The sequence below is a fragment of the Accipiter gentilis genome, chromosome 15 (assembly GCF_929443795.1).
Source record: "Accipiter gentilis chromosome 15, bAccGen1.1, whole genome shotgun sequence".
Classification (NCBI taxonomy): domain Eukaryota; kingdom Metazoa; phylum Chordata; class Aves; order Accipitriformes; family Accipitridae; genus Astur; species Astur gentilis.
Window position 1 is genome coordinate 8,352,197 of NC_064894.1, and position 24,171 is coordinate 8,376,367.

General features: G+C 41.4%; 1 protein-coding gene across 1 annotated transcript in view; it reads left to right on the top strand.

Moving 5' to 3' along the window:
- The first annotated feature begins 428 nt into the window (after positions 1-428).
- Positions 429-24,171, top strand: part of SH3BGRL2 (SH3 domain binding glutamate rich protein like 2) — a 46,678-nt gene continuing 22,935 nt past the window's right edge. The window contains exons 1-2 of the mRNA XM_049818100.1: positions 429-661; positions 23,015-23,200. Coding sequence (XP_049674057.1) covers positions 617-661; positions 23,015-23,200 — 231 coding nt within the window. The 5' untranslated portion in view covers positions 429-616. The remainder of the gene's footprint in view (positions 662-23,014; positions 23,201-24,171) is intronic.

The following is a 24,171-nucleotide window of genomic DNA, read 5'->3' on the forward strand; positions in this document are numbered from 1 at the left end:
GGAGATGGAGGCTCCACGCAGGGCAGGAGTGCCAGGAGCAGCCAGGCATGGCTGAGGCGTCAGGGAGGAGCAGCCCCGATGGCGGAGGGGATGAATTTAAGTGCGTTCACTGCTGCTTATGGTGCACCGGAGCCACCTTGACCTGAGGGCAGCGCACCCCGGGTGGGGTGGCACAAACCCCTTCTCGGCCTCTCAAACGCGAACGGTGGCACTTGGCAGCCCCAAGGCTGCCTGAAGCAGCGGGCTGCCGGCTTAGCTCGGTTTTGCTGGTGAGGCACGACCAACGGCGAGCTGTTCCCCCCACGCCCGGGGAGAACTACAGCGCCCGTCGGCCCCTGCGCGCCGCCCCCACCTTTCCCGCCTCTCGCCGTTATCGCCTGCCGCCTGTCAGCGAGGAGCCGGACCCGGCTCGCCCGAGAGGGGCTGCTGCCGCGGGGAAAGGGGGTTGCTGCGGGTAGCGGTCGCCCTCGGGGGAGCGGCGGCGGCGGGCTGGAGCGGGGCGGTCTCGTCCTCGTCCTCCTCCTCCTCGACCTCGTCCCCGTCCCGTGCGGGGGAGCGGCGTCCCCGCAGCCCTCGCTGCCCCGTCCCGTCCGCTCCCGCGGCTCATGAGGTGAAGATGGTGATCCGCGTCTTCGTCGCCTCCTCCTCGGGCTCGGTGGCGGTGAGTGAGGGCGAGCGGCGGGGAGAAGGGAGAGGAGCGGGGTGAGGGGGTGGGGGGGGCCGCCGCGGCCAGGGCTCAGCCAGCCCCCGGGTCCGGGGAACGGCAGCGCCGGGCGAAGCTGCCCCGGTGGTCGTCAGCCGCCGGTCGCTGTCCCCGCGGTTGCCGAGCTGCCCGCAGCTCCGAGGGGGAGCAGGCCGGCACGGACCTGAGGGTCAGTGGGCTGCTGTGAAACGCGGGTCTGAATTTGCCGGGGTTGCGTGTGCAGTGGGGGGAAAAAATGACAACTTGTCACCTCCCCCCCCCCCCCCCCCCCCCGCCGCGAAAGGCCGGCAAAGCTTAACTTGTTCGCAAACTGCCTTTGGCAAATGAAGACCCCCGAAACCTCTTCGTAGGGGACGAGTGTTGGGTGTGTTTAAAGGGTCTTAAAGGGCATTAAAGTGGGCTAAACTTGCCTGCTTGGGAGGGGGGTTCAGCGCCCTGGTGCAGGGGGAGACCGCCCTGAGGGACGCTGAACCCGGTCAGGTGCCTGCCAACTACCGCGGGCTTAAAAAAATAAGTAAAAGGAGAGCCTAGAGACAAACTTGAGGCCGCTTGCACCTCTCTGCATTAAGAAACACTCTGGAAAAGGTACAACTGTTTTCAAACTCAGTTTTGAAAGGCATCACTGCGTCCTCTGCTTAATTGAAGCTCTTATAGCTTTCTCTTGTTGAATTCATTATGCATGGACCTATGAATTTCCGTATTTTCACATATATAGCGACAGCTCTGATTTCCGTTAAGGCAATCTGAGCGAAAGCATTCTACTGAATTTGTTCTTTAATGAGAAACATCAGAAGGATTTAGATATAATTGCTATTCTTTATGCTTCAGCAGTGAAGGCAGGGGCATTTTTGCATTGCAGAAGGATGTAGCACTGTATTTTCCCATCTGAAGGTTTATTGTGTGTTCACTTCCTTCAGCCTTTTCCTGCGTGACACTTGTTTTCAGTTCAGTGGCATGGTGACAGGTATGTGTTCTGATACATTTTGGCATGAAGTATACAAAATGCTTAGTGGCTGCATTACAGCTAATAAAAACTAATTATCCATTTCAGTAGCCAACTGAGTAAACACAGAGTGTCTTCAGAACTCTATAATCCATGGTCATCAAGCATCCGTAATAGAAACATCTCCTTCCCCACATGGGCAGTTGGTTCATGCTGTGGTAGCTCGGTATTGCTAGGTTTAGTTTGTTTCATGCTTCATAGCTTGAACAATAATGCATAGTTTTATATTTTGTTTTTGTTGAAGAGGGGGGAAAGGGCCATATAATTAGCTCACCCAAATCTCCTGTTCTGACCAGTCTGCAAATAGGTTACTGTTTGGAGTTTTTCATTCTCTCCTCTCCTTCCCCTGTCTCTGTCTGCAAGGTACATAGCCCGTCAGCAGCAGCAATATAACCCCCTTCACTATCTATTAACCCAGCAAACCAAATCTGAGGTTGACAAGTAATTTAATTTGCACATCAGTTCATTTGCTGACTTTTTTTCTGGGTTGGACAGCAAGAAGATGACATAAAATGCAGATAACAGTTTGCATACTGGTGATAGTCAACCTTTTTCATCTAGACAGCAGTACGTCCGAGTATAGGCTAGCCAGGGAAGAATAGATAATTTAGTGATTGAAGGTACTGTTACACAGGACCAGAGCTATTGCATCTCTTTTCTGTCAGTTTTTCTTCATCTGTGTTGTCACAGCATTTAGGAACCTTCATTATGGGCTAGGTTCCTGCTGTACTCAGTGTTGCATCGCTGACACTTTTTTTCTGTGGGCTTTGTAGGGGGTGTCCATAGATCATGGCTAAGTGATTGAAGAAAATGACATAGAAAAAATTATCATCAGCTGCTTATATGGGAATCCACATCTGGAGAAAAGGGCAGTTACTGTATTGCATGTCTCTAAACAGGGAAGTTTTAAACTTATTATCACCCTCCTCGAACTAAACATTAGTGAAAGGAAGCAAAAAGTGTTTGAGTCATGTAATTCCTTGTCGTCTCCTCCAGTCTTCAGCAAAACTACATCAGCTACTTTTTGGGATCCTGTGCAGTTCATGAGACAGGATGATGATTTCCCTGCCTAGAGCAATGAGTATCCCTAATAGATCCTACTCTGTGTCCTGCTAAAAACAGTGTCGGAATCCATGGTTTAATTTCCACCTGTAGGTCAGCTTGAATCAAATTGTAGGCTAGCTGCTTGTGAGAGTCCATGTGGCTGAATTTAGTATCTGACCTGCTGTAATTGACCGAAAATGTCTATATGTAATATTTGCTGATAAACCAAAAGCATTGTCATAGTGACATGATTCACTTTCCTAATCTCACTAGAGATACTTTGTTAAATTACTCTTTATGTTAAAATGAAAAGTCCATCTAGTCTCTAGAGTAAGCGTTTGGTTTCGTTTGTTACCTCACTAGCAGTGTGCTGTTAAAGCAGGGACACTTCTCTTTCCTCTTTGTGCCTGGAATAAAACTGGTTTGAGACAGTGATTTGTTTAAATAAAAATAATAGGTAGCAATTTCCTGATGTTAACTGGTGAAAGATGATATTACCTACCAAATATAATGAGCTAAACTCTTTGTATATGACTCCTTTTGAAATCTTCAGAAAACTCAGGTCAAATGATAGGCATTTGGCTGAAACATTCCTGAGAAATATACTGGTTGTGTAGTCAGTGGAGACTTCAGTTTGCATAAGTATAACTTTCCCTGGAAACTTTTGAAATGTTTATTGATCCTGGTACTTGGTGTAATTTATTTTGTGCTAAAGAAGATAAAAATATGTAATAATCATACATAATTCTAAGAGTTCAGCACACAAAATGTTTTGGGGGTCATTCTGGAGAATGAGAAAAGGAAATAATCGGGAGTGGATGAGAAGAAACCACCACCACCACCACCGTGAACCTTCCCTCCATTTGGTCATGGACTTCTACCTGCAGCATCTTCCTCACATGTGAAGGTTCTTAGACCCCTGAGAGGTTAATGGTAGTAATTATTTTTTGTTGTTTTTTTAAATAAAACTTGTGAATATAAATGCCTCATGAGCTTAAAAGAGCTTACATATTCCCCAAACCTACTTGTTGCTTGTTGTCGTCTTCAGTGTTTATGGAAGCTGGACTGTGGATTTTTGCTGTAGGGATGCTGTAGACAAATTCTCGAGACCTTCTTGTGGGAAGGGAAGAGAGAGTCATTGTGTGTATGTGTACATTTCTAAATAACCGTGTGTTTTAAGCATGCTTTAGGCAGATCCAATTGAATCACAATGGGAAGCCTCTGAGTAGGCAGGCAGGCATGTTTCTACAAGCCTTACCATCTCCTACTTTTTCTGACCTGGATTTCTACTTGTTGTTAGTAAGCTGTGTCTCGAATTCCAAGCACTTCTTTGTAGGACTGGGAGGCACAGGCTTTGCTACTCCCCCCTGATAAGGACAATCAGTGTTCTTTTGTGCTTAGGAGAAAGGCTACTTCAAAATTAGCATTTACTTTTCTCCCTCAGCAGTGCTTCACTGTCCTCGGGAAATAGTTTATGCCCTCGTTTTTCACCAAATCATTCCAAGGTGACTGTAATTTAATCTGTTTCACATTTTCCAGTCTATCAATAAAAATTTACACTCGTGCTACTGTACTATGTATTGACACGGTTAAATGGTTTTCAGTGTTTTATCTACCTTTGACAGGAAGCTGGTAGTAAGAGCTAAGTAACTCTGTCTGGAATTCCTACAGTTATCTAGAAATGCCACCAGAGGAGACTTCAGTCCTTTTGCAGGCAGAGGACTGAAGATCGGGTAAGGGAATGTCATTAGCTTTCAAATAATGGAGACACTTCAAACAACTGTGTCGCTTGTACTTTCTCCTCTGTTGTAATAGTTTATTGCTTTGGAGCTTCATCTGTTAAACTGAGCAGATATTCTAGGGGAGTTACTGAGATAATGGAACAGCAGGTAGAATCTTCTCTGACCAGTGAGAGATGCAAACCAGTTTCCCATTGAAATTTTTGTGTGTTCACGAGATGTGAAAAACTCATAACTGAAATGAATTCCATTTAGTGTACAAGGGCAAGTGCTGCCCAGCCACTTCTCCGTAAGACATGTTTAGGGGCATAGGAGGGTTTGGGGAGAACAGCATCAACCTGAAATGAATAGACTCTTTAAAATTACCAAAACTTGGACTTTGACTCTTGCCACTGAAGAGAATTATGGATTTTTTTTTAACTAGGAAGCTTGATAAGATAGGTGCAGTTATAGTTAAATTGTTTCTATAGCAAATATTGGTTTTATGAGACCAAAGCTCTGCTTTTGTTTAAGCATATTATGGAGGTCAAATGAGTTGGAATTTTTGTTTCCTGGAATGACTTTAAATCACAGTATAAAACATCAGAATGTCAGAATAATTGCAGGCATGTTTGTTTGGTTCACATGTTGTTGAATAATGTAATGAAGACAAATACAACGCTAACATTCTTAAGGCTAAGCTTGTCTCCTAGTGATAATGATGAATTTCAACTCCACCCTTGTTTGTAGCAAGTCGTTGTAACTCAACATTTCTCATAGCACTTCTCAGGAAGAATGTGCTTCTTGTTGAGAGGCATGGAATAAATTAACTAATCTGTCACTTCTAGAATATGCACCATCTAACAGGTTTTTTGCCTCTCTGCACCCCAAAGGCACTACAGTCAAAACTGAAAGTGATTTGGCTGAGTGATACAAGTGCTTTTTCTGAAAACTCTCGTAGTTATGGTGGTCATTTGGAAGGATTTACAACTTGATGTATGTGATTTACAGAAATTCAACTACCTATGATATAAAATATTAAGCTTTGAAAATTATAAACATTATCATCATTTTTTAATATTTGAAATTTGTAAAATCAGATCATAGCAGCAGGTAAGTTAGCTTTTCAGAAGTGAGACAATAATCTTTACAATTAGAAGTGATCCTGCAATATTTCCTTGGGAAATAGCAGTATTTTAAATGCATAACCACAGTATTGACTTAACATCTGTCAGCATGCTGAGGATACACCTGTTGGATTGGATCCTCAAAGCCTCATTTATGAATGTCACATGAACCTCGTACTGTGTCACTTCACTGGGTCAAGATGGTGGTGCTCTTGGTTGTGCACCTAGAGTGGTGCTGTAGCAACAGTAGCAATACTGGGAGTAAAGTTCCATCCTTGCTCAGTCACAGGACTCGTCATGTGTATCCATGTCTTGGACCTTAGCAATTATATACTGCCCATAGGATAGATCTGGGGACTTACTGGGTCTAGTCCCTTTGACTGACAGAATTAATTCCTTTATCTTTCCTCAAGTTTCTTATTGCCAGGTCAGGTGACTCATAGTCATCTTTGCTGGCTTCTGTCAGTCCTGTTTTGCAGGGTTCACGTGGCAGAGGGAGCCTGAGAGCCTCGCTCACAGCTGTGAATTCTGCGAGGCAGGGAGGTCAGTGCTGGCTTCAGCTATTTTTCTCCCTAAGGACCCTCTGTGGATCTAGCTGTCAAGTCTATATTCTAGAGAAGTCTAGATACATCCTCCTGCCTCATGATGGAGAGAACTAAGAGCCTCTGAACAGCGGTTCAGATAGCTTAAGGAATGTGTTCAGGAGGGAGCTGGGTGAGAACTTTGGTCACAAGGATACAGGTGGAATTTAGACCATCTGTGTATGGTATTCAGTACCTAACTGTTGCACCATTCTTGTGTGCTCTAGTGCTTTTCAAATATTTACATTGCTTCTTGGCAGATAGATTATGTCAGAAATAATGCTAGCTTGAAGAACACACTTTAGACTACATAGTGTCATGAGCAGTAGGACCATGTGATTACAATTGTAGCTGTAATAAAACTTCAAAGGAGGTATTGTTCTGACTGGGTTTCTGAAGACTGTTTGGAGTGTGTGTTTTGATTGGGCTTTCATCCAAGCCAGGTGGCTTCCATGCTTACTATTAAACATACCACAAACATTAACCCTAAATGGTGTCCCATGTGTGAAAAGTTCAGGACTTTAATAAATGTGTATTGTTCTAAATTTTTTTATTCATGCATTTAAATGGTACAATGCTGCTGGCTCCAACTTGGATTTGCTTGAGTGCTGTCTGCAAACATAACATGTCCTCATTAGCAGTAAGGAGAAATGAACCTCAGGATATAATCTTCTACCTAAAAAGAAAGAACTGGATTGTTGGTAGAAGGGTTGTATTGGACTCCTAAGCCTCTGTCCTTCAGCAAACCTTAGCAAGTAAGTACCAGTTACATGACTTAACAGGCTGCATTCTAGGCAAGAGAGCTGAATTTCCTGAAACTCCACCACTCTGGTGGGCAGTGAGGCTAGAAACAAATAACTAGGTCTTGAAAAGTTATGTCTCTCTTCTATTCCTGAATACTTACCCATTTTTAAAATTTAAGGACCTATAGATAAAACTCAAGAAACAGGGAAGACATACCGGTAAATATGAAAGTGTACTATTACCTGATAGTACCAAAGCCCAGCAAAGCTTGCCAATAGAATGGGAAAATATTTATTCAGAGTAAATTACCTTTCTTAGTACTTGTAAGAGCTTAAAAAAAATTCCTATATTTTAACTGATATATTGAATATTCTGGTTCTAATAGTCTTGTCCTTGGTAAAGTATAGTGCTGAATAAGTCCATTTCACTTGCTATATGAATGCTTTTGATTTTAATTAAAATCCAAGCAAAAATTAAATCTATAATGCAATATGTTTCAGCTGACCTCTGTTAGATTCTCTCTGGTACTCTTCCGTACAATCCATCTTCCAATTTATCTTCCAATTTAATTATTTCAGACAGCTTATACTTCTGTTTATCCAAAGAGGAAAATGTAGAAGAAATTAGGATTTGTGCAAAAATAGTCATCGTTTAAGGAAGTTCTTTATTGTATAAAATCAGGATCACTTTTGTCTTCAGCAATCTGAGTGCAACTTGGAGATAAAGAACTGTCACTAAGCTGGTAACCCAGAGTGTATCATTTTACTAGCGAGTACACTAAGGCCAACAGTTTCCTCACCTGCAGCCTCAAGTGCTGGCCTCATAAGGGAGTCTAGCCAGAAGGAAATACTGCAATCTTTGTTATGCTTGCAGTGTGAAAGCTCAGTAAGAAGAGTGATGAACCAGAAAAGCTGTAGCCTTTGGAATCTATTCATAGTTGAAATCTACTGTATCCAAAACCGTGATCATGTTCCAGTATCTCAGTGGTTTTTACCAGCTTAATGTTTTGATAGGTTTTACAGAAGATAGTTAACATTTTGCAAGTCCCTTAAGTTGGTGGATTTCCTTCTTGGTGGGGTGAGGGGAAACGTAGAGGTGGTGGTAGTGCTTCTTACCTGTGACTGTCAATGGAAACAGTCTGCAGTTAGCTGCAATAGCTCAGAAGAGCTTCCGAGTTCCTCAGTAGCCATGAGGTTGTTTCCTTAATCTTCTATCCTGGGGCTGGCATGTTGTTTAGTCAGCACCTGTTGGATGGGCAGGTGGAGTCAATTCAGAAACCTAAGTCACTGTTGACTCTTATTGCTAAAAACAAACATCAGATTCATTTTAGTGGGACTCATGTAGGTGTGCAAAGTGTGACCCAATCTTTCAAAGAATGTCTCAAAGTTGTTGGTGAACTTCAGATGCTTTGACTGGGAAGAAAGGGTGACTGAGATACAAACATTGCGCCAGCAACTCATTTAACATAGTTTGTCTCCTAGCAAGAGAGCATGGATACAAAACCTGCTTTCTTCTCTTGCACTTTAGGCCTCCATCTGTGAAGTATTTGGGGGTGAAATCTTTGTTTCTTCTGTTCAAGGCTGTGGCAGTCCCTCCATTCAGGTGTGCTACTTTACTGTAAGAGTTATTTATCACCACTCTGAAGGGGCTGAGTCCCCCACTCTGAAGGGGCTGAGTCTAAAGCGTGTGGATATCCTTCTTTTGGCATGAAAAGAGCTATAGTGATGAGGAACCTTCTTAAAACAAGTTATTTCTATCTCATTAGTGGGGGAAGAGAAAAACAAATGGATTTTACAACAAGTAAACAAGCTTATTTAGTCTAAATTTAATATTGTACTTCACTATAAAGTAATTGAATTTGGGATGGAGGAAGGGGAGTAACTGTCTTGCTAGCTGATTTATGAAGAAAAGCTCTTAGGAGATGGCAGGTTGTTCAGTGACTCATGTTAGTCATCGGTAACAGCATGCCCTTCGGTTGCTGCCCATCTGCCTTGTGTAGGATGGAGCTTGTCTTGACAGTTAAGAGTTCCAGGATTTGTTGTTGGGTTTGCTCTTTTACCTTTGGATAACTAAACCCCACCATTCCTAGTAAGATGAAGTGGAAAACTGCAAGATGTATCTCATTTTACTGCAAGGAATAAACTTGCAGAAGTTAATGCCTGGGAGTGACCTTTGCATATGTGAATATATATATATGTAGATGTGTAGTTTTGCATACATATGTATATATTGATACATATGTACATATATAGTGTTTATATGTTATTTATATTTATATCTGTGTATGTGTGTATGTTTCTTACCCTTGGAATCACTGATAGATGCTAATTATCACTCGGTAAAAATAAACCATTGATCTTTGCATCCCCAGAAGAGAAATAAATATAATGTCCTGGTGCCTCACACTGGTTGCTCAAGATATGTCAGCATCTGTCGGGGCCCTGTCAAAAATGACTGCTCCTTTATTTGAATGGCTAGACCTTAGGGAATTGTAATCATGGATGTCTGTCTTGTGTGTCAGCTGGAGTGCCAAAATCATGGTGCTTGCTCAGCTATCTTTGTTACTCCATGTGTCTGGCCTATACTTAAGAGCTTTACTTATGTAACTTATTTCAGATATTGAGGAGCTTACAAAACATGAAAACAGTTATACCAATGTAAGATATCCACCTATATGATTGTGCTGGCTAATGGGGACATACGGTGGCATAAGTATTTCACTTCCTACCTAGGAAAAAGGTAACATTGGTGTAAACAATGCTGTGAAGATTTTTATCTGGGAGGTCTGAGGACTAGTGGAGGCAGTTGAAGACATTGCTGCTGATAACTGCAAAGTCGCTCTTCTGCCTGTTGCAGAGCCCCAGGACAGAACATGTGCCTGCATTCTAGCCTCTTTGGTTGCAGCCTTGTGTGTTTGTCTTCAGGGGTGCTGAAGGTGGGCTAGTGAGCATCTGCAGCACCCGGACATGTCCAGTTTTGCCACTGTGCAGGGGTGATGATAACTTTTGGCAAGTTTCTGCTTGTGACAGTCTTGAACAGCCACAGTTTCTGGCTTTGTGAACGGCCCATTTCATGGGACTGTTCTGCTGCAAACTCTGCCAGCGGGGTTACCCTCAGAGGTTTTGTTTGTAGGCAGAGCCCTGAAAGCATGAACTTGTACTCCATATTAAATGCAAATCAAAATGTGATTGCGTGTGTTCCCTTCACAAATACTGGTAAGTTTTCCCTGTTGGCTTTTGGCTTTTTATGCTTTTACAAGAAGACAGACCTTGTTTGCCTTACTTAAGAGATGTGGCCCGTTGTGATCCTTTTCACCAATCTGTTATGTAACGCAGGTCCTCTGAATTCACTGGATAGATCCCAGTCGAAGCAAGAGAACATGACTCAGAAGAAGAATTCTTCAGAATTTAATGGTGGAAATTCCATCACAACTTTCACAAATTTGTTTTATTTCCTGACATTTTCATATGCTGCAGAGGATGATATCGGGTATTATCTTTGCTATTAAAATCTTTATGAATGATTATTTGGAAATCAATTAAAGACTGGTTTCTTAATCATGGAATTGGGGTCTGTGTTTTACAGAAAAAGGCAAGTGAATTTTTGCGTGTTTTCATTTGAAAGAAAGCTTCCTTTGATCTGATGAACAATAGAGCATCAGCAACTGAAACCTGTCATTATGTTGCTGCAGGGTTAGTGAAATTATCATCCCTGTGTAATCTAAAGAAACACAGTTCAGGTATGCATTAAACCTTTGATGTGGATCTGCATCTCCTAAGGTCAGACAATCTTCCTGAAGCATCTCTAATTGAGTGATCTGATATGTTTATATAGAAGCAGAGACAGGAGTGGCATTTGAAGGATTTAGATACCATCACATTCTTCAGTAGGAACCTGCTAGGAAGCTAAAATTAGTTAGAAGAGAGATACAAAACTAGTCTTTGATCAGAGAAGACAGCTGCCATGCTGCCATGAAGGCCCTGATGTGCAGGCAGTCCCTTCCTACTTGGTGAAACTGGCTTGCCTGCAGCAAGGTCTATTTTCCAGTAAAGGTTCCCAACATCAGGCCCCAGGAGAGTCTGAAAATCTGTGGGTTTATTCAGCATGGTGTTCAGTGATACCTTTGGCTAAGTGGAGGTGACTCCTGTTGACCTTACAGGAGATGTCTGCAGTTTATGGGATAATAATCAGGTGGCCGCTGTGTTTGGAGATGCAGCTGGTCACTAAGAAATGGGGCTGCAGAAGCGTAAAAGAAAAGGTAATTTTTACGTACAGAGCTGCAAGAACACACAAGCTACATGGATATAGTTGCATTGTTGAAAGACAAATAACATTGACATTTGTTAATAAAGTTAGAAGCCTCATTCTGCTCTCAGTTGAGTCAAAGGTAATTTTGTTATTGATCTGAGTAATAGCAGTGGCAGTCAGGCCTAGTTTAGAGAATGGTATGAACAAAATCCATCATCCTTGCCTTACAAAAACATACTGATAGAACTTTGCAGTAATATAGTCCAATTTTATCTGAAATATGACATTTGTCTAGAGCCACAAATGCATTTTTCTGCTGCTGTTTCATGTACTGCTGGGAAAACCTGTAAATATCTGTAAAAACTTAACACAACAAATTCTGAATGACTTGCCCTGCTGTTACTGCTGTTACTTTAAAGTGCATTATCAAGGGTGTGTATATCTGTGGTTGGCAGAATGACACATCTGTGCTGTGCGGATAGTAGCTGTCGGGAGAAAATAGTGAAAGTATTGACAGCTTTATTTCATAAACTTGTTTTTCAAATTCTTTGGGGCATTTTGGAATCATGATATCTCTGATCCTTCAGGATAAGAAAACAAATAAATGCAAGCATAGCCCTTCTTAGTGAAAGGCTAGTGTTTTTTCCAAGTGTCCAAGGGGACTTATCATTCTCTCAAATTCATGGAGGGGGATTAGTAGCTGTGTGGGAGAAATATGGATGTCATCTTGTGTTTATGTGGGAACAGGGTTCTCTATGAAACCTAGTATGCCACTGCTGGGCTAGGCAGTACTGCAGTTGTGGAGCTTGCTTTAATGTCTCTTAAAATCTACCATACTGTCAGGCAACTCAGCTGCATGTGGCATCTTAGGGCTCCACATCCTTCATCAGCTAGCTCAGGTTTCAGAAATAGCTGGAGCCACAGTTGGGTGTAACTGGGTGTTGGGCTGTGGGTCCTGAGTGACAAAATATAGAGAGTCCAGCCTCGTGGGTAAGGTAGGAGATGGCCAGTGGGACTTAACAGCTTGAGCTAACAGAACTGAGACCCCACCCAGATGAAATAAGGCTAATTACTTATTACCTCTCATGGGCTGCTAGGTGTTTTTATCCATTCTAATAGAGAAATATTCCTATGCCACTAGGTTTTGATGCTTAAAGCTTAAAGAGAAGGAAGAAACATGACCTATTTTTTTTAGTGCCAAGAAATTTGCTTTTATATCTCATTTGCAGTAAGTACAGAAGATACAGCTGGGGATGCTTTATTCATTGTGACAAAACAATGTGACTGATAAATACATAGAACTAGTTCACAATACTTTCAGCGCTCTGCTGACTCACCGTGTCACAAAAGAAAAAAAGATAATTGTGTGTTTTCATCTTGAAAGTTTAGGTGATAAACATGTTAAATAATAGGAAATGTGTGTGAATTTCTTGTTAGGAGCATTTTTTGTTTTTAAACTTTTATTTTTCTTTGCAGAATTTAGAATAGAATAGAATATTTCAATTGGAAGGGACATAAAATGATCATCTAGTCCCATTGCCTGACCACTTCAGGGCTGACCAACAGTTAAAGCATGTTATTAAGGGCATTGTCCAGATGCCTCTTTACACTGACAGGCTTGTGGCATTGACCACCTCTCTAGGAAGCCTGTCCCAGTGTTTGACCACCCTGTGAAGAAATGCTTCCTAATGTCAAGTGTGAACCTCCCCTGACACAGCTATCGCGCGTGTTATCACTGGATCCCAGGGAGAAGAGCTCAGCACCTCCCTCCCCACGTCCCCTCCTCAGGAAGCTGTACAGAGCAATGAGGTCGCCCCTCAGCCGCCTTTTCTCCAAACTAAGCACGCCCAAAGTCCTTAGCCACTCCTCACAGGACATTTTTTCCAGCCATTTCACCAGCTTTGTTGCCATCTTCTGGACGCATTCAAGGACCTGAACCTCCTTCGTAAATCGTGGGGCCCAGACCTGCACACCGTACCCAAGGTGAGGCCGCAGTAATGCTGAATACAGCGGGATAATCCCCTCTTTTGACCGGCTGGTTATACTGTGTTTGATGCACCCCAGGATGCGGTTTGCCCTCTTGGCTGCCAGGGCATACTGCTGACTCCTACAAATATTACAGCATTTGCTTACTTTCCAAAATCTGCTTATAAAACTGCTCTCTTCAGTGCTATTTCAGTGAACTTTAAACAATTGCCAAATATTTAACACATTTTAAGAAAATAAAGAAACAAAACATAGTTATCATGTTCTTCTTCCCTCTACAAAATCATAACTCTACCAAGCAAGCTTGATTCACGTTAACAAAGTGATATCTCTAAACCCCTGCAGCTGTTCAGCTATAGCAGTATTGGACTTCCATGTGCAAGACACCAAACTATTCCCCGCTCTCCTAACTCTGCTGGAGGAACTGTGAGATTCAAAGATCAACTTTCTGTTCATCTCTGCAGGACGGAGTACTGAGTTTCCAATAGTTCAGAACTTGACAGTTCTCAATGACCTTGTTGAACTGGGACTTTACTGGGAAGCAAAGGATATTCTTCAGAATCAAATAACTTAGAGAAATCAAAAAAAAAAAAAGTAATATAGCATGGAGATCAGAGAACAACTTGCATTTAATTAGGAGGTAGTAAAGAGGAGCTGAATTAATAAGGGTTGCTGTTATCATACTTGTATTTATGTGTAGTATACATTTTGAAAAGGAAGATAGATGTTGCTTGTTGAAAGGGTTTCTTTCATGATGCAAAATACTTGCTATAAATATGCCACTTTGACAAAAGAGAATAGTACGAGGAGGAGTTAAATGTAGAATGCTAAACAGGAGATTTAAATTATTCTCTGGCATCTTTGAGAGGTTTCTGTTGGAAAAATGCATGAAAATAACACTTTCTTTTTAACCACTCTCTTGAATTACTGAAACATATGGTAAATTACAAACAAAAACATCTATCTATTGAAAGAAGTTAGCTGCCAGCTAGGGTTTGAATTGTTAGTCTTTTGAAAGGAATTATTCTAGTCCTGCAAGCTGGTTCCGTCTAGAGAAGTTTTTGATAGCTGAGAGTATGCTTTATGAATCCCTGAGATCTTGCAGGCTGCTCAAAGTTTCTCTTGTCTTTTGTGCTAGCCACCAGGATCCTGAACCTTGTTAAAAAAAAAAAAAAAAAAAGTCCTAACACATAATTCTAATATTTTTGAAACTTCTTGGCTCGTTGTTGGCTGACCTGTTTTTAAAGACAGAGCAGGTTACCAGCATGCTCTGGTAATCCGCCCTCTGTTTTAAGTAGAGGCCCAGCCGAAGAATAACTAGTATGCCTTCCCAGTGTCCTCACAAGAAAATACCTACGCCTAGGAAAGATCCTGTATCTGTAGCACAAATATAATTTCAAGCATGTATTTTGTCAAATAGGAATGTAAAAGTTTTCAGGATAGTGTAATTCCACAGAATGGAGCTCTTGCTGTAGGTTACAATCCAAACTGGCAGTAGGTTTTGCAAGCTTCCCTACTAGAACAACCAACAGTGCATCCTGACCTTCAATCTGGCAGTTACCTGCTGATTGCCAGGCTAGGCTGGGAGTCCTCTCTCTCCATTTCTCAGTCTACATGGAGTTCTCTGGCTGCTAGTCTGTCAAGGTCTCTCTGATTTGGAGCTGCGTGCCTGTACACTCAGTGGGACTTCCAGGTTCTGGTTCAGCTACTGTTGCAGTCCTCAAGTTTCATTGTGTTTTAGCCATTTTTTATTTCCACAAGCGATGCCGGTTTTTTTTTGGTTTCACACTGATGCAACGGAATAGAAATTCACATCATTAATTGGAAGATAGATCCAGCTTCAATGGCATTCTTATTCTTTTGATGGGAAGCAATGAGCCAAGATTTGGGTCTCACAGCATCTGCTTTCCTCTAGTCCATCAGAGACTCCCATGGAAGTGGATTTTCAACACTGTAGGAACACATTGTTCCTAATGCAAGAAGAAAAAGATAGAATCACTTACTTAATTTGTGTATATCATTGGCAAGTCTTGTTTCCTGAAATACAGAAGAAATCAAAAGAAGTAGACTTGGGAGTGACTTTAGAGGATTTCTCAGCTGCACACAGCTCAAAGGCACCCTGCATGGCACACTGCCTGTAGCTGATATTTCTGTAGAACCTTTTCTTTTTCAGTTCTTGGTCTTTCCCCTTTTTCTGTTTGTTCCATTTCTGTCTCTCCTTTTCCTTTTATGCTAACTGAAATAATACTAAGTAAACACCTGAGAAAACTCCCATCATCTCTTGTTTTGTGCAGTGATAGATATATTTGTACTTGCTAAAGACTCCTTTGCATTTGAGTGTTATCTTGCACAGAGAACAAGGGTTTCTTACAAACTGTCTTAAATAAGAAACTTTCCCCTTCAGCTTGTAATAGACAAACATACACAGAAATAGATTTAAATGCATTTTACCATGGTGCAACATCTGACAAGGAAAACATGAGGTTAGCAGGCTTTGGGCACGGAGCAGTTTACGGTCTTCTGTAGCTTTACAGAAAAAGAAAACAATATGTTTTCCTTTGATGACTGCTTGTGATTAGGAGTCTTTAAAAAACAAACTTGGCTCAAATTTTACTTGCATTTCTTAAATACTGGACTCTTTCAAAGGTACCATACATATATTGCACAGAGCTAAAGGTGTGCAGATTGCCTGGCTAAGCGGTCTCTCAGCAGCTCCCAGGGACCTGCAAACTTATTTTGCATAAAGCTGAACAGATTGCCCTCCCAGTTCAATACAGTATTTCATATGGCGTGTCCTTAATTATGTCTCTGTATGCAAGCGGAAGATTGCTGCTAGCAGGAGACCAGGGCAGTGCAGGCTGCGTGTGGCCACTGTTAGGGACTGTTCCATTTCTTTTCAGATTGAAAAGTTCTGTGGTCAATTTTTAGGATATTGAAACATTTTCTTGAGGATGAAGCGTTGAAGGTGTTTTTAGCTATTTGGAGGTCTGTTCTGAGGAGACTGTGTTTTCCTTCTGTCACATGTAATGCAATATTTGCTGTGGCAGGTAGCCACTTACTTTACTTTTGGGAATAGTTATGCAATGCTGATTTTTTAAATTTTTATTTTTTAAATTTCTTCTTTATTACCCTCCTTCACCTCACCACAGCTTCTCATCTCCTTTTTCCCTATGTACGTAGCTGAATTGTATTTTCCTGTGCCAAGAACAATGAATTAATCATATGAACCTCTGTAAAGATCTGTCACAGCACTGCCGTCTCTGCAATAAAAATTGCCAGGGATCGGTTGTGCTCTCCTTTCCTAAGCCAGGCACAGAAAGAGAAATTTAGCAGAAAGTTTCTGTTGCTACAGGTTGCAAATGTAACAGGACCATAAGGATTTGCATGTCAGCCTCGTGAATGTGTGAGATGATTGTTTTTCATTGCTTCCATATGAAAGCAGAAACACAGTGGAAACAGAAGAAGAGCATGCAGATATTGCTTAGTGTGTTTGTAAGAGGTATTGTCTCCTCCTTGCTTTTCTAAGGAAGGTATGTGTAGGTTTTCAGTTAACACTGTTTAGAGTTCTGTTCATTTGATGTGGTTAGGGCTTGCATCTCTTTGTTAGAGCATAGTATCTCCTTATTATCCGGGAGTATGTGTTAAGCCTCATCTGTATGAGAAGTGAAGATTAATAATCCTCTGCAGTAACGACATTACAACTGCATTTTACACTGCAACAGTCCCTTTGGTTATGTTTGCGTGACTTGTAAAGGCAGAGGCTCCTGTTTGATGTTTTCAGCTGTGGGAGTGAGCTGGAGCTCGTGTTTATGTAACACAAATGCTGTTTATGCAGTTCATATTTCAAATACCTGTAGCTGGTCATGCTTCAGCTTTGCTGAGCCATTTTCTTAGGGTGCGGTTGTGCTACTGATACAAACCAATGAGATTGTGGTGCTGACATTATTGATGCTCCTTCCCTTGTTCTCCTGGTTCCTGCATTATGCTTGTGCAAGGAAAGCTTCAGGAGCTGCTTGGCAGGAGGGAGGAACATTGTGTCACCTCAGTGACAGCCAGCGGTGAGTTCTGCTTAGCTGTATCATCAAACTGCACCCTCAAGGTGTCCCTGCCAAATGCAATACATTCAGTTTTCAGCTGAGTCAGTGAGCAGATAACGTGACTGCTGCAGTTCTGGAGTAAGGGCAGGCATCAGGAAAGAGTAATCAGGTTGAAAGAGAAGGAAGGGGACCAGCAGGACCATCTCCATCTTTAGAGGCATGGGTCTAGATAGACATATGCCAGTCTGTGAAACAAGTCTTTGATGTGGACTTAGACATTCATTCTGTTTTGTTTTTTTAAATGTCAGACTTCTAAAATGTGTTTGTGGTCTGACAAGCCAGCTTAGAAGATATTCATCATAAAGCCTTGTTCTCAGCATGTGTGGTCTGAATATTTTTGGGGGTGGGATTTTGTGTTAGAAAGCAGGCTATTTGTTCTTGGGATCTGTCTGGAATGAGCGGACAGTTCAGGTTAGGCTTCCGATCCCTTCAGTTCCAGGATGAAGAGGCTGTAGGGCAGTCAGTGCTATACATCTCACTCACCAGCCAATGCACTCAATGGTACCTGCTGTCATTCCCTCCACTTGCAGGGAGGAGGACTGAAGCCCAGGGAATGCCTTAAATCCGGAAGGTGGGCGTTAAGAGTCCAGAGCAGAAGACCAACCTCCTGCGTCCACTTTGTGGGCACCAGACACTCAGCAACATGCCTGCTGACACCGTGAAGACATTTGGAACTGAAAATGTGTCTGCTTTGTCCCATTTATATTAACTGGGCTAATGAGATAAGGCAGAGAAGTTCTCCTTAATCATGGCTATTTCACAGTTCCTATTAATACTGCTACTTGAGTCATCTTGCCTATAGTATAGTAGAAGTAATATTCATTTATCCTATCTGGGTTAGATAAATCCTGGACTACTGATATTTTTGCAGTGTATTGAATATCTTGGTCAACACAGTGTAGAATAATGAAATGCTGCTGCCATTTAGTAATGGAGAGACCACCTGATATGGTCCTCTGGTTCAGCAGCTGTCAGTAGGCAAGCCTTTCTAACATCTTCTGAAAACAGGTTCAGGAAGCATAGAGAGGGAAAAAAGAGGGAAATTGTGACCTGTTGGAAGTGATGAGAAGCTTCCAGGGAATTTTGAATGGAGGATGTGATCTGATTTTGCTAAACTTCTGCTCCAGTCTGGACATGATTTATGATGGTAACATCCTCATTTTGTCATTCTGCTGTTAAAACGAGCCATAAGATTTCTCTTGTTACCAGAGATCACTGTTCAGTTTAGTTGGGAGATCTGTTTCTCCCCAATATTAGTTGTGTGGGAAACAGAAATCTTGTAACAGAAGAGTTTTCAGTCTGGCCAAAGATATAAAAAGTAAAGTGGCTGAAAGCTGGATGTGAGGTGAACTCTGAACAGAAGCAAGCAAATATTTTAAGTGAAGGCAGTTAATTAACTACGGGAACAATTTACAAAGACTAGCAGATTCTCTGTTGTTATCAGTTCAGGAACGGAGCTTAGGGGGAAAAAAAATCCAAAGAAACTCTTTACTCCTAAAAGGAATTAATTCAGGGATGCTGAAGGTCAAAACAGATAATCCTAGTGGTCCCACCTGGCCAGGCCTGAGTGTTTCTTTGAAGTATGTCTCCAATGCAGTCTGAAAATGTATCCTCCTGTTACCTGTTGCAAATCAGTATAAAGAAATGAAAACTAGGGCAGAAAGACAGGATACTTTAGCTACGATAGACTTTGTTTATAAATTGGGCTACTGAATAAGTGATTAGCTCATTTTAGCAGTTTTGTATATCAAAATGGATGTCCTATTTTTGCTGCTTTTTAATTCTAATAAGGAGACAAGCTCTAAATACCAGGATAAAATGAAGACGCCTCTGGGGATTTTTCTCCTGTCTTACTTTTGAGAATGGAAATATAGTTTAACAGTAAAACCAAACCTAGGAAATGGTGTTCAAAAAACAATCACCCTGCTAAAAATACGGGAGACAAACATCGGATTAGAATAGTAGACTCTTAGCTCTATCAGAGTTTTCTTCACTGCATTAAAGATAGATTAGGATTGTATTATATAAAGATTTTCCTCTGAAACTTCACAATGGATATATATTTTGATGGTGTATCTCGCAGTGTCTTCTGGTGTGCTGAAACATGAAAACCAAAATATTTTGATGATAAAGCAGTCTATCCTGTAAGAATACAGATGCTTTCCCAAAGGGGTATATGAATAGCCATGAATAAAGTTTTTCTGAATGTGGTATCTCTGATTATATGAATACTCTTTTCAGGTTCCTTTCAGTTGCATCACACTCTGGAAACCTCAGAAGCAGCAAGGTAGAACGCTGAGTTTCACAAAGAGGACTAAAGTATCCACCTCCGTGGTTTGTCAAATGAGGATGTATTTTTCTCCACTGAGCTCTAGAAAGGAGCTCAGATCCTCTGCATAGACTAGTGAGGAAGGGAGAACTGACGCTGCTCTTTGTGCCACGTTGTCTTTGCTCAGTGTTTTTGTGTGGTCGAACGCTGGAAGTTTTTAGAGCTCAGAGTAACCACAGATGAGAGCTGCAGGCTGAGGCTGACGCACTCCTGCGACACAGATCCAGTTGTAGAGAAAGACAAAGGTCCTGTGGTTTTCTTGGGGAATGATCAGCTGGCTTCTGTTGTGGCAGATGCTCTGAGCATCCATCTTGAACAATAAGGCATAATTTAATAGGATTTTAAATGTAACTAATGCTTTTGTTTCAGTTTACAGGCTTGAATCAAATCACTTAGGGGAGGAGAAGATGCTACTTTTTTGACTAAAAAATTTCAGGGCATTTTGTTTAAATTGATGCAGCTGGCACATCCACAGCTGATAACTCATGCACATGTTGTGGAGAATTGCAAGGCTTCTGGCTAAAAAAAACACCCCACAATTTATTTCTCTTCAACATCTTAATTAGTTTTATAAAAATAAAAAAGAGAGATTAGGAAATGTGGGTTTGTGGGAGAACTGTCATGGTGTGAGCAGTAAAATATTAGGGATCTGATTAAGTTGCAGTTAAACTTGTGCCCAGTGTACAGACTACTGAAAGAGGGCAGATGAAAATGGATACACGTAGATACATGTGTACTGGTATATGGCCTGGGCCTGAGCAATGAAGCGCTCTGGTACTGTGAAACTGCTAGAAGAATGGTTGCCAGCAGAGACAGCTTTGGCCAAGGCTAACTTACAGTCTCACAAACAGTTCATGGCCATGATTTAGGTGGTACAGCATGCCAGGGATCATTCCCAATGTACAGTTTTACATGCAGCCACTCTGAGAGGCTGCAGGTTTAATAGACTTGGTATCCTGGTTTTGGCTGGGCTAGAGTTAATTTTCTTTCTAGTAGCTGGTATAGTGTTATGTTTTGGATTTAGTGTGAGAATAATGTTGATAACACACTGATGTTTTCAGTTGTTGCTAAATAGTGTTTAGACTAAGTCAAGGATTTTTCAGCTTCACATGCCCAGCCAGCAAGAAGGCTGGAGAGGCACAAGAAGTTGGGAGGGGACACAGCCAGGACAGCTGACCCCAACTGGCCAAAGGGGTATTCCAGACCGTGTGACATCACTCCCAATATATAAACTGGGAGGAGCTGGCCTGGGGTGGACCGCTGCTTGGGAACTAACTGGGCATCAGTCAGCGAGTGGTGAGCAATTATGTTGTGCATCACTTGTTTTGTATATCCCAATTCTTTTGTTATTATTATTGTCATTATTGTTATTATTATTATTTATTTTCTTCCTTTCTGTCCTATTAAACTGTCTTTATCTCAATCCATGAGTTTTACTTTTTTTTCTGATTGTTTCCCATCCCACTGGGTGGGGGAGAAGTGAGCGGTGCTTAGTTGGTGGCTAAACCATGACACTTGACTAGATGATGCCATTTGGCCTCAGGGCCAGAGGGCTGGCCCGGGCACTGTGTGGTTTGCTAGTTGCTCTGACCAGTGCAGGAGGGAATTCATGTTGGTTTTAGTAGTACTCCACTATAAAGAAATGACTTCTCCCACATATCATTTTAGACATCTCACTCCTGTTTGAACAAATTCTTAATATTTGTGTTAAGAAAATCTCAGTCTCTGTCTCTTTTGGGCCTCTCTTGCAGCTTTTTTTGGTGAAAGACAGAGGAAAATATTTTCATCTCTCACTTCTACATTGACTACAGAACTTGTCTTTGCAATTTTTAGGGAGATAGTAAAAGGCATGTTTTCTTCGGTACCAGCAGTGATGATGATGTGGTAATTTTGCTGCTGTTGATAATGCATTATCGGCACACAATTGTAGGAGCTGCCTTCTGTATGAAAAGTGATCCTTTCACATATGCCTAAAAAACTCCACCAGTTTATGTAAGAATGTAAGAAAAGGAAAAAGAATAAGACACAGAGACACCAACTTACTACGCATCCCACTTCTTAAGAAAGACAGTAATAATTTAAGAGCTTTGTCTTTGCAGTTTCTTGGGATGGCTATCCTCTTATTTCAAGGAAATAATGATTCCATCAGCATTACCTCCAAGAGTTATCTATTTTTGTGGTGCATTTAGATAGACAGACTGGGTTGTGTGACAAGAACAACTAGCACATGCATTTTAAAAATCCTCTGATTTCCAAATAGTATCTAGGTCATATGATACCCACAGGCATGATTCATCCACCTGGGCTTTATGCCAGTCAGCAACTGCATGGATCTGACACTCCAGGAATACTGTAAAATTATTAAAGCAGTAATTTTTTTTTTCTTCAAATAATGCTGTTGATGATAGTTGTAAAAAATACAGCATATAATTTATAATTCCGTTCTGAAAGAATTAATTTTATTAAGTAGATGCAAAAAGTACAGCATAAACTGAAGAGAATGTAGAGCAGACCTAGCTGAATGAGCCCAGGTACCATTCCTCGGCCCTACAGACTTTAATTTCAAAGGTTGTTGTCTTGATACAAAGTCCTATTTGAGGCAGAAGTAGTCTTCACCTAAGTGTATCTGCTTGAAGCCCAGCTAGCTGTTAAGGGTTGATCTTAGTTAGCTACAATGAGCTAAAAACTGCCAGTGTTCTGCCTCTGTTAGGCTTTTATATAAAGATGATAATCTCTTTGGGGGCAGAAACCCCATACATTTATTACAAACCTCATGCATTTTTTTTGCAATGAATTTAATTTGCCAGAGATGAGATCATGCTTATTTTTAGGGATGTGTATTATGCAGACAGACACTCTTAATTAAAGATTCAACAAGCCTTGCTCGGGGAACTGTCAAGCTGCATTTTAAAAGATGTGTAGGTGTCTAGGAAAACAAAAATGTGTGTAGCTGGGGTGTTTTTTTTCAGATGTACTGACATGTTTATCTCAATGAACAGGAGTAGATTCTTTTGGGAATTGCCAGGTTGCTTACCTTGCATTTCTAGGTGCCTCTAGATTTAAAAAATGTAGCCCCTAATGACTTTGAAAACCAGCTGCCTCTTTTAACTCCTACTTCTGAAGGGTCCTGTACAGATTTTTTTTTTTTTTAAAGCATCTTTAGAGGGTAAAGGCTGAAATTCCCACAGTTAACTAAAGAGCCAGCCTTCTAGAAATGAGGTGAAGAAGTATAACCTTTGCCAACTTGTAAAGAAACAGCAGTGTTTAACTTTTATGAACTTAAAACTGAAGTCTTCCTGAGTCTGTGACTTCCCATCCCATGAAAGTGGAACCAAAGAGGAGTAATGTTCTCAGGTTTGTAAGCATGTCTGGGTTATGGTGGACTTGCTCTGAGTCTTGGGGTTTTTTTTTTTCTTTTTCTTTCTTTCATCTAGATAAAGAAGAGGCAACAAGATGTGGTGAGGTTTCTGGAAGCCAATCGCATAGAGTTTGAAGAAGTGGATATCACAATGTCAGAGGAGAAAAGACAATGGATGTATAAAAATATTCCTGAGGATAGGCAGCCCGCACAAGGCAATCCACTGCCACCACAGATATTCAGTGATGATCGGTACTGTGGAGTAAGTAGCTGTTATGTTTGTCAACAGACAGTATATTAGTATACCCTGTTGGCTATTTAAAAAGCTGGGACTTGCTGTTAAGCTTTCTCTAGTAGTGTCTGAATTAATGGTGACAGTTTGGGGCGATAGCATCAGGTAATGATCATACAGTGAAAATTCAGATTGTTCATCTGTAAATCCTAAAGTTGTCTTCAGCTAGTGGATTCCCTCCACAAATGTAAGAATTTGTAACATCACATGCTTCAAGTACAACCTGTTGATGGTAAAGTCCCTTGTGAGACCACTATAAGCTGGGAATTTATGTTTTCCTTGCTACTTGGGTCTAGTCCAAGCATACAAATTCAGAAGGAAATCTTTGGCACAGTAAATGAGAATATTGGCTAGATTGAGTTATATTGTCATTGTAATTAAGCCCCTTCTCTGCTGGTGTCATAGTGCAAATTTCATTTATGCTCAGAGAGCCTTTATGCAATCAGAATCTCTAGGATAAGTGAAAACTATTTTCTGTTTGAATTGTAGAATAGTTTTATTTTTCCCTAAAGCAAAGCAGCTTGAGATTTGTCCTCCTCTGCTGAAAGACTGTTAAGCATGAGAGCCTGTGAATCTGACAACAGATTAATGGGTGGGCTGGTTTCTCTGATGGTGTAAGCTGCAATAACTTCTCCATCCACTACTGCAAGCTGAAGTGGTAGCCTTTGGTATGTTAAGAATGGCACCATACGAATGTTTTACTCTCTTGCTTAGACAGCATGGTATGGTGCAGCTCTGAGTCTTGGGCACTGTTGTAGTCTGGGAGAATCTTCCCAGAACTTTTACTCACCTTTGAACAAAATGTTGTAAAAAGACCACAGCTGGGCCCTCTTTGCCTTGCTGCATCTTTTCATACTTCAGCTGAGTGACTTGTACATCCTTTAGCAGGCAGGTTTGAGGTACCTGTTAGACTAGCTGGTGGGAGAAAGGGAGGTTTGATG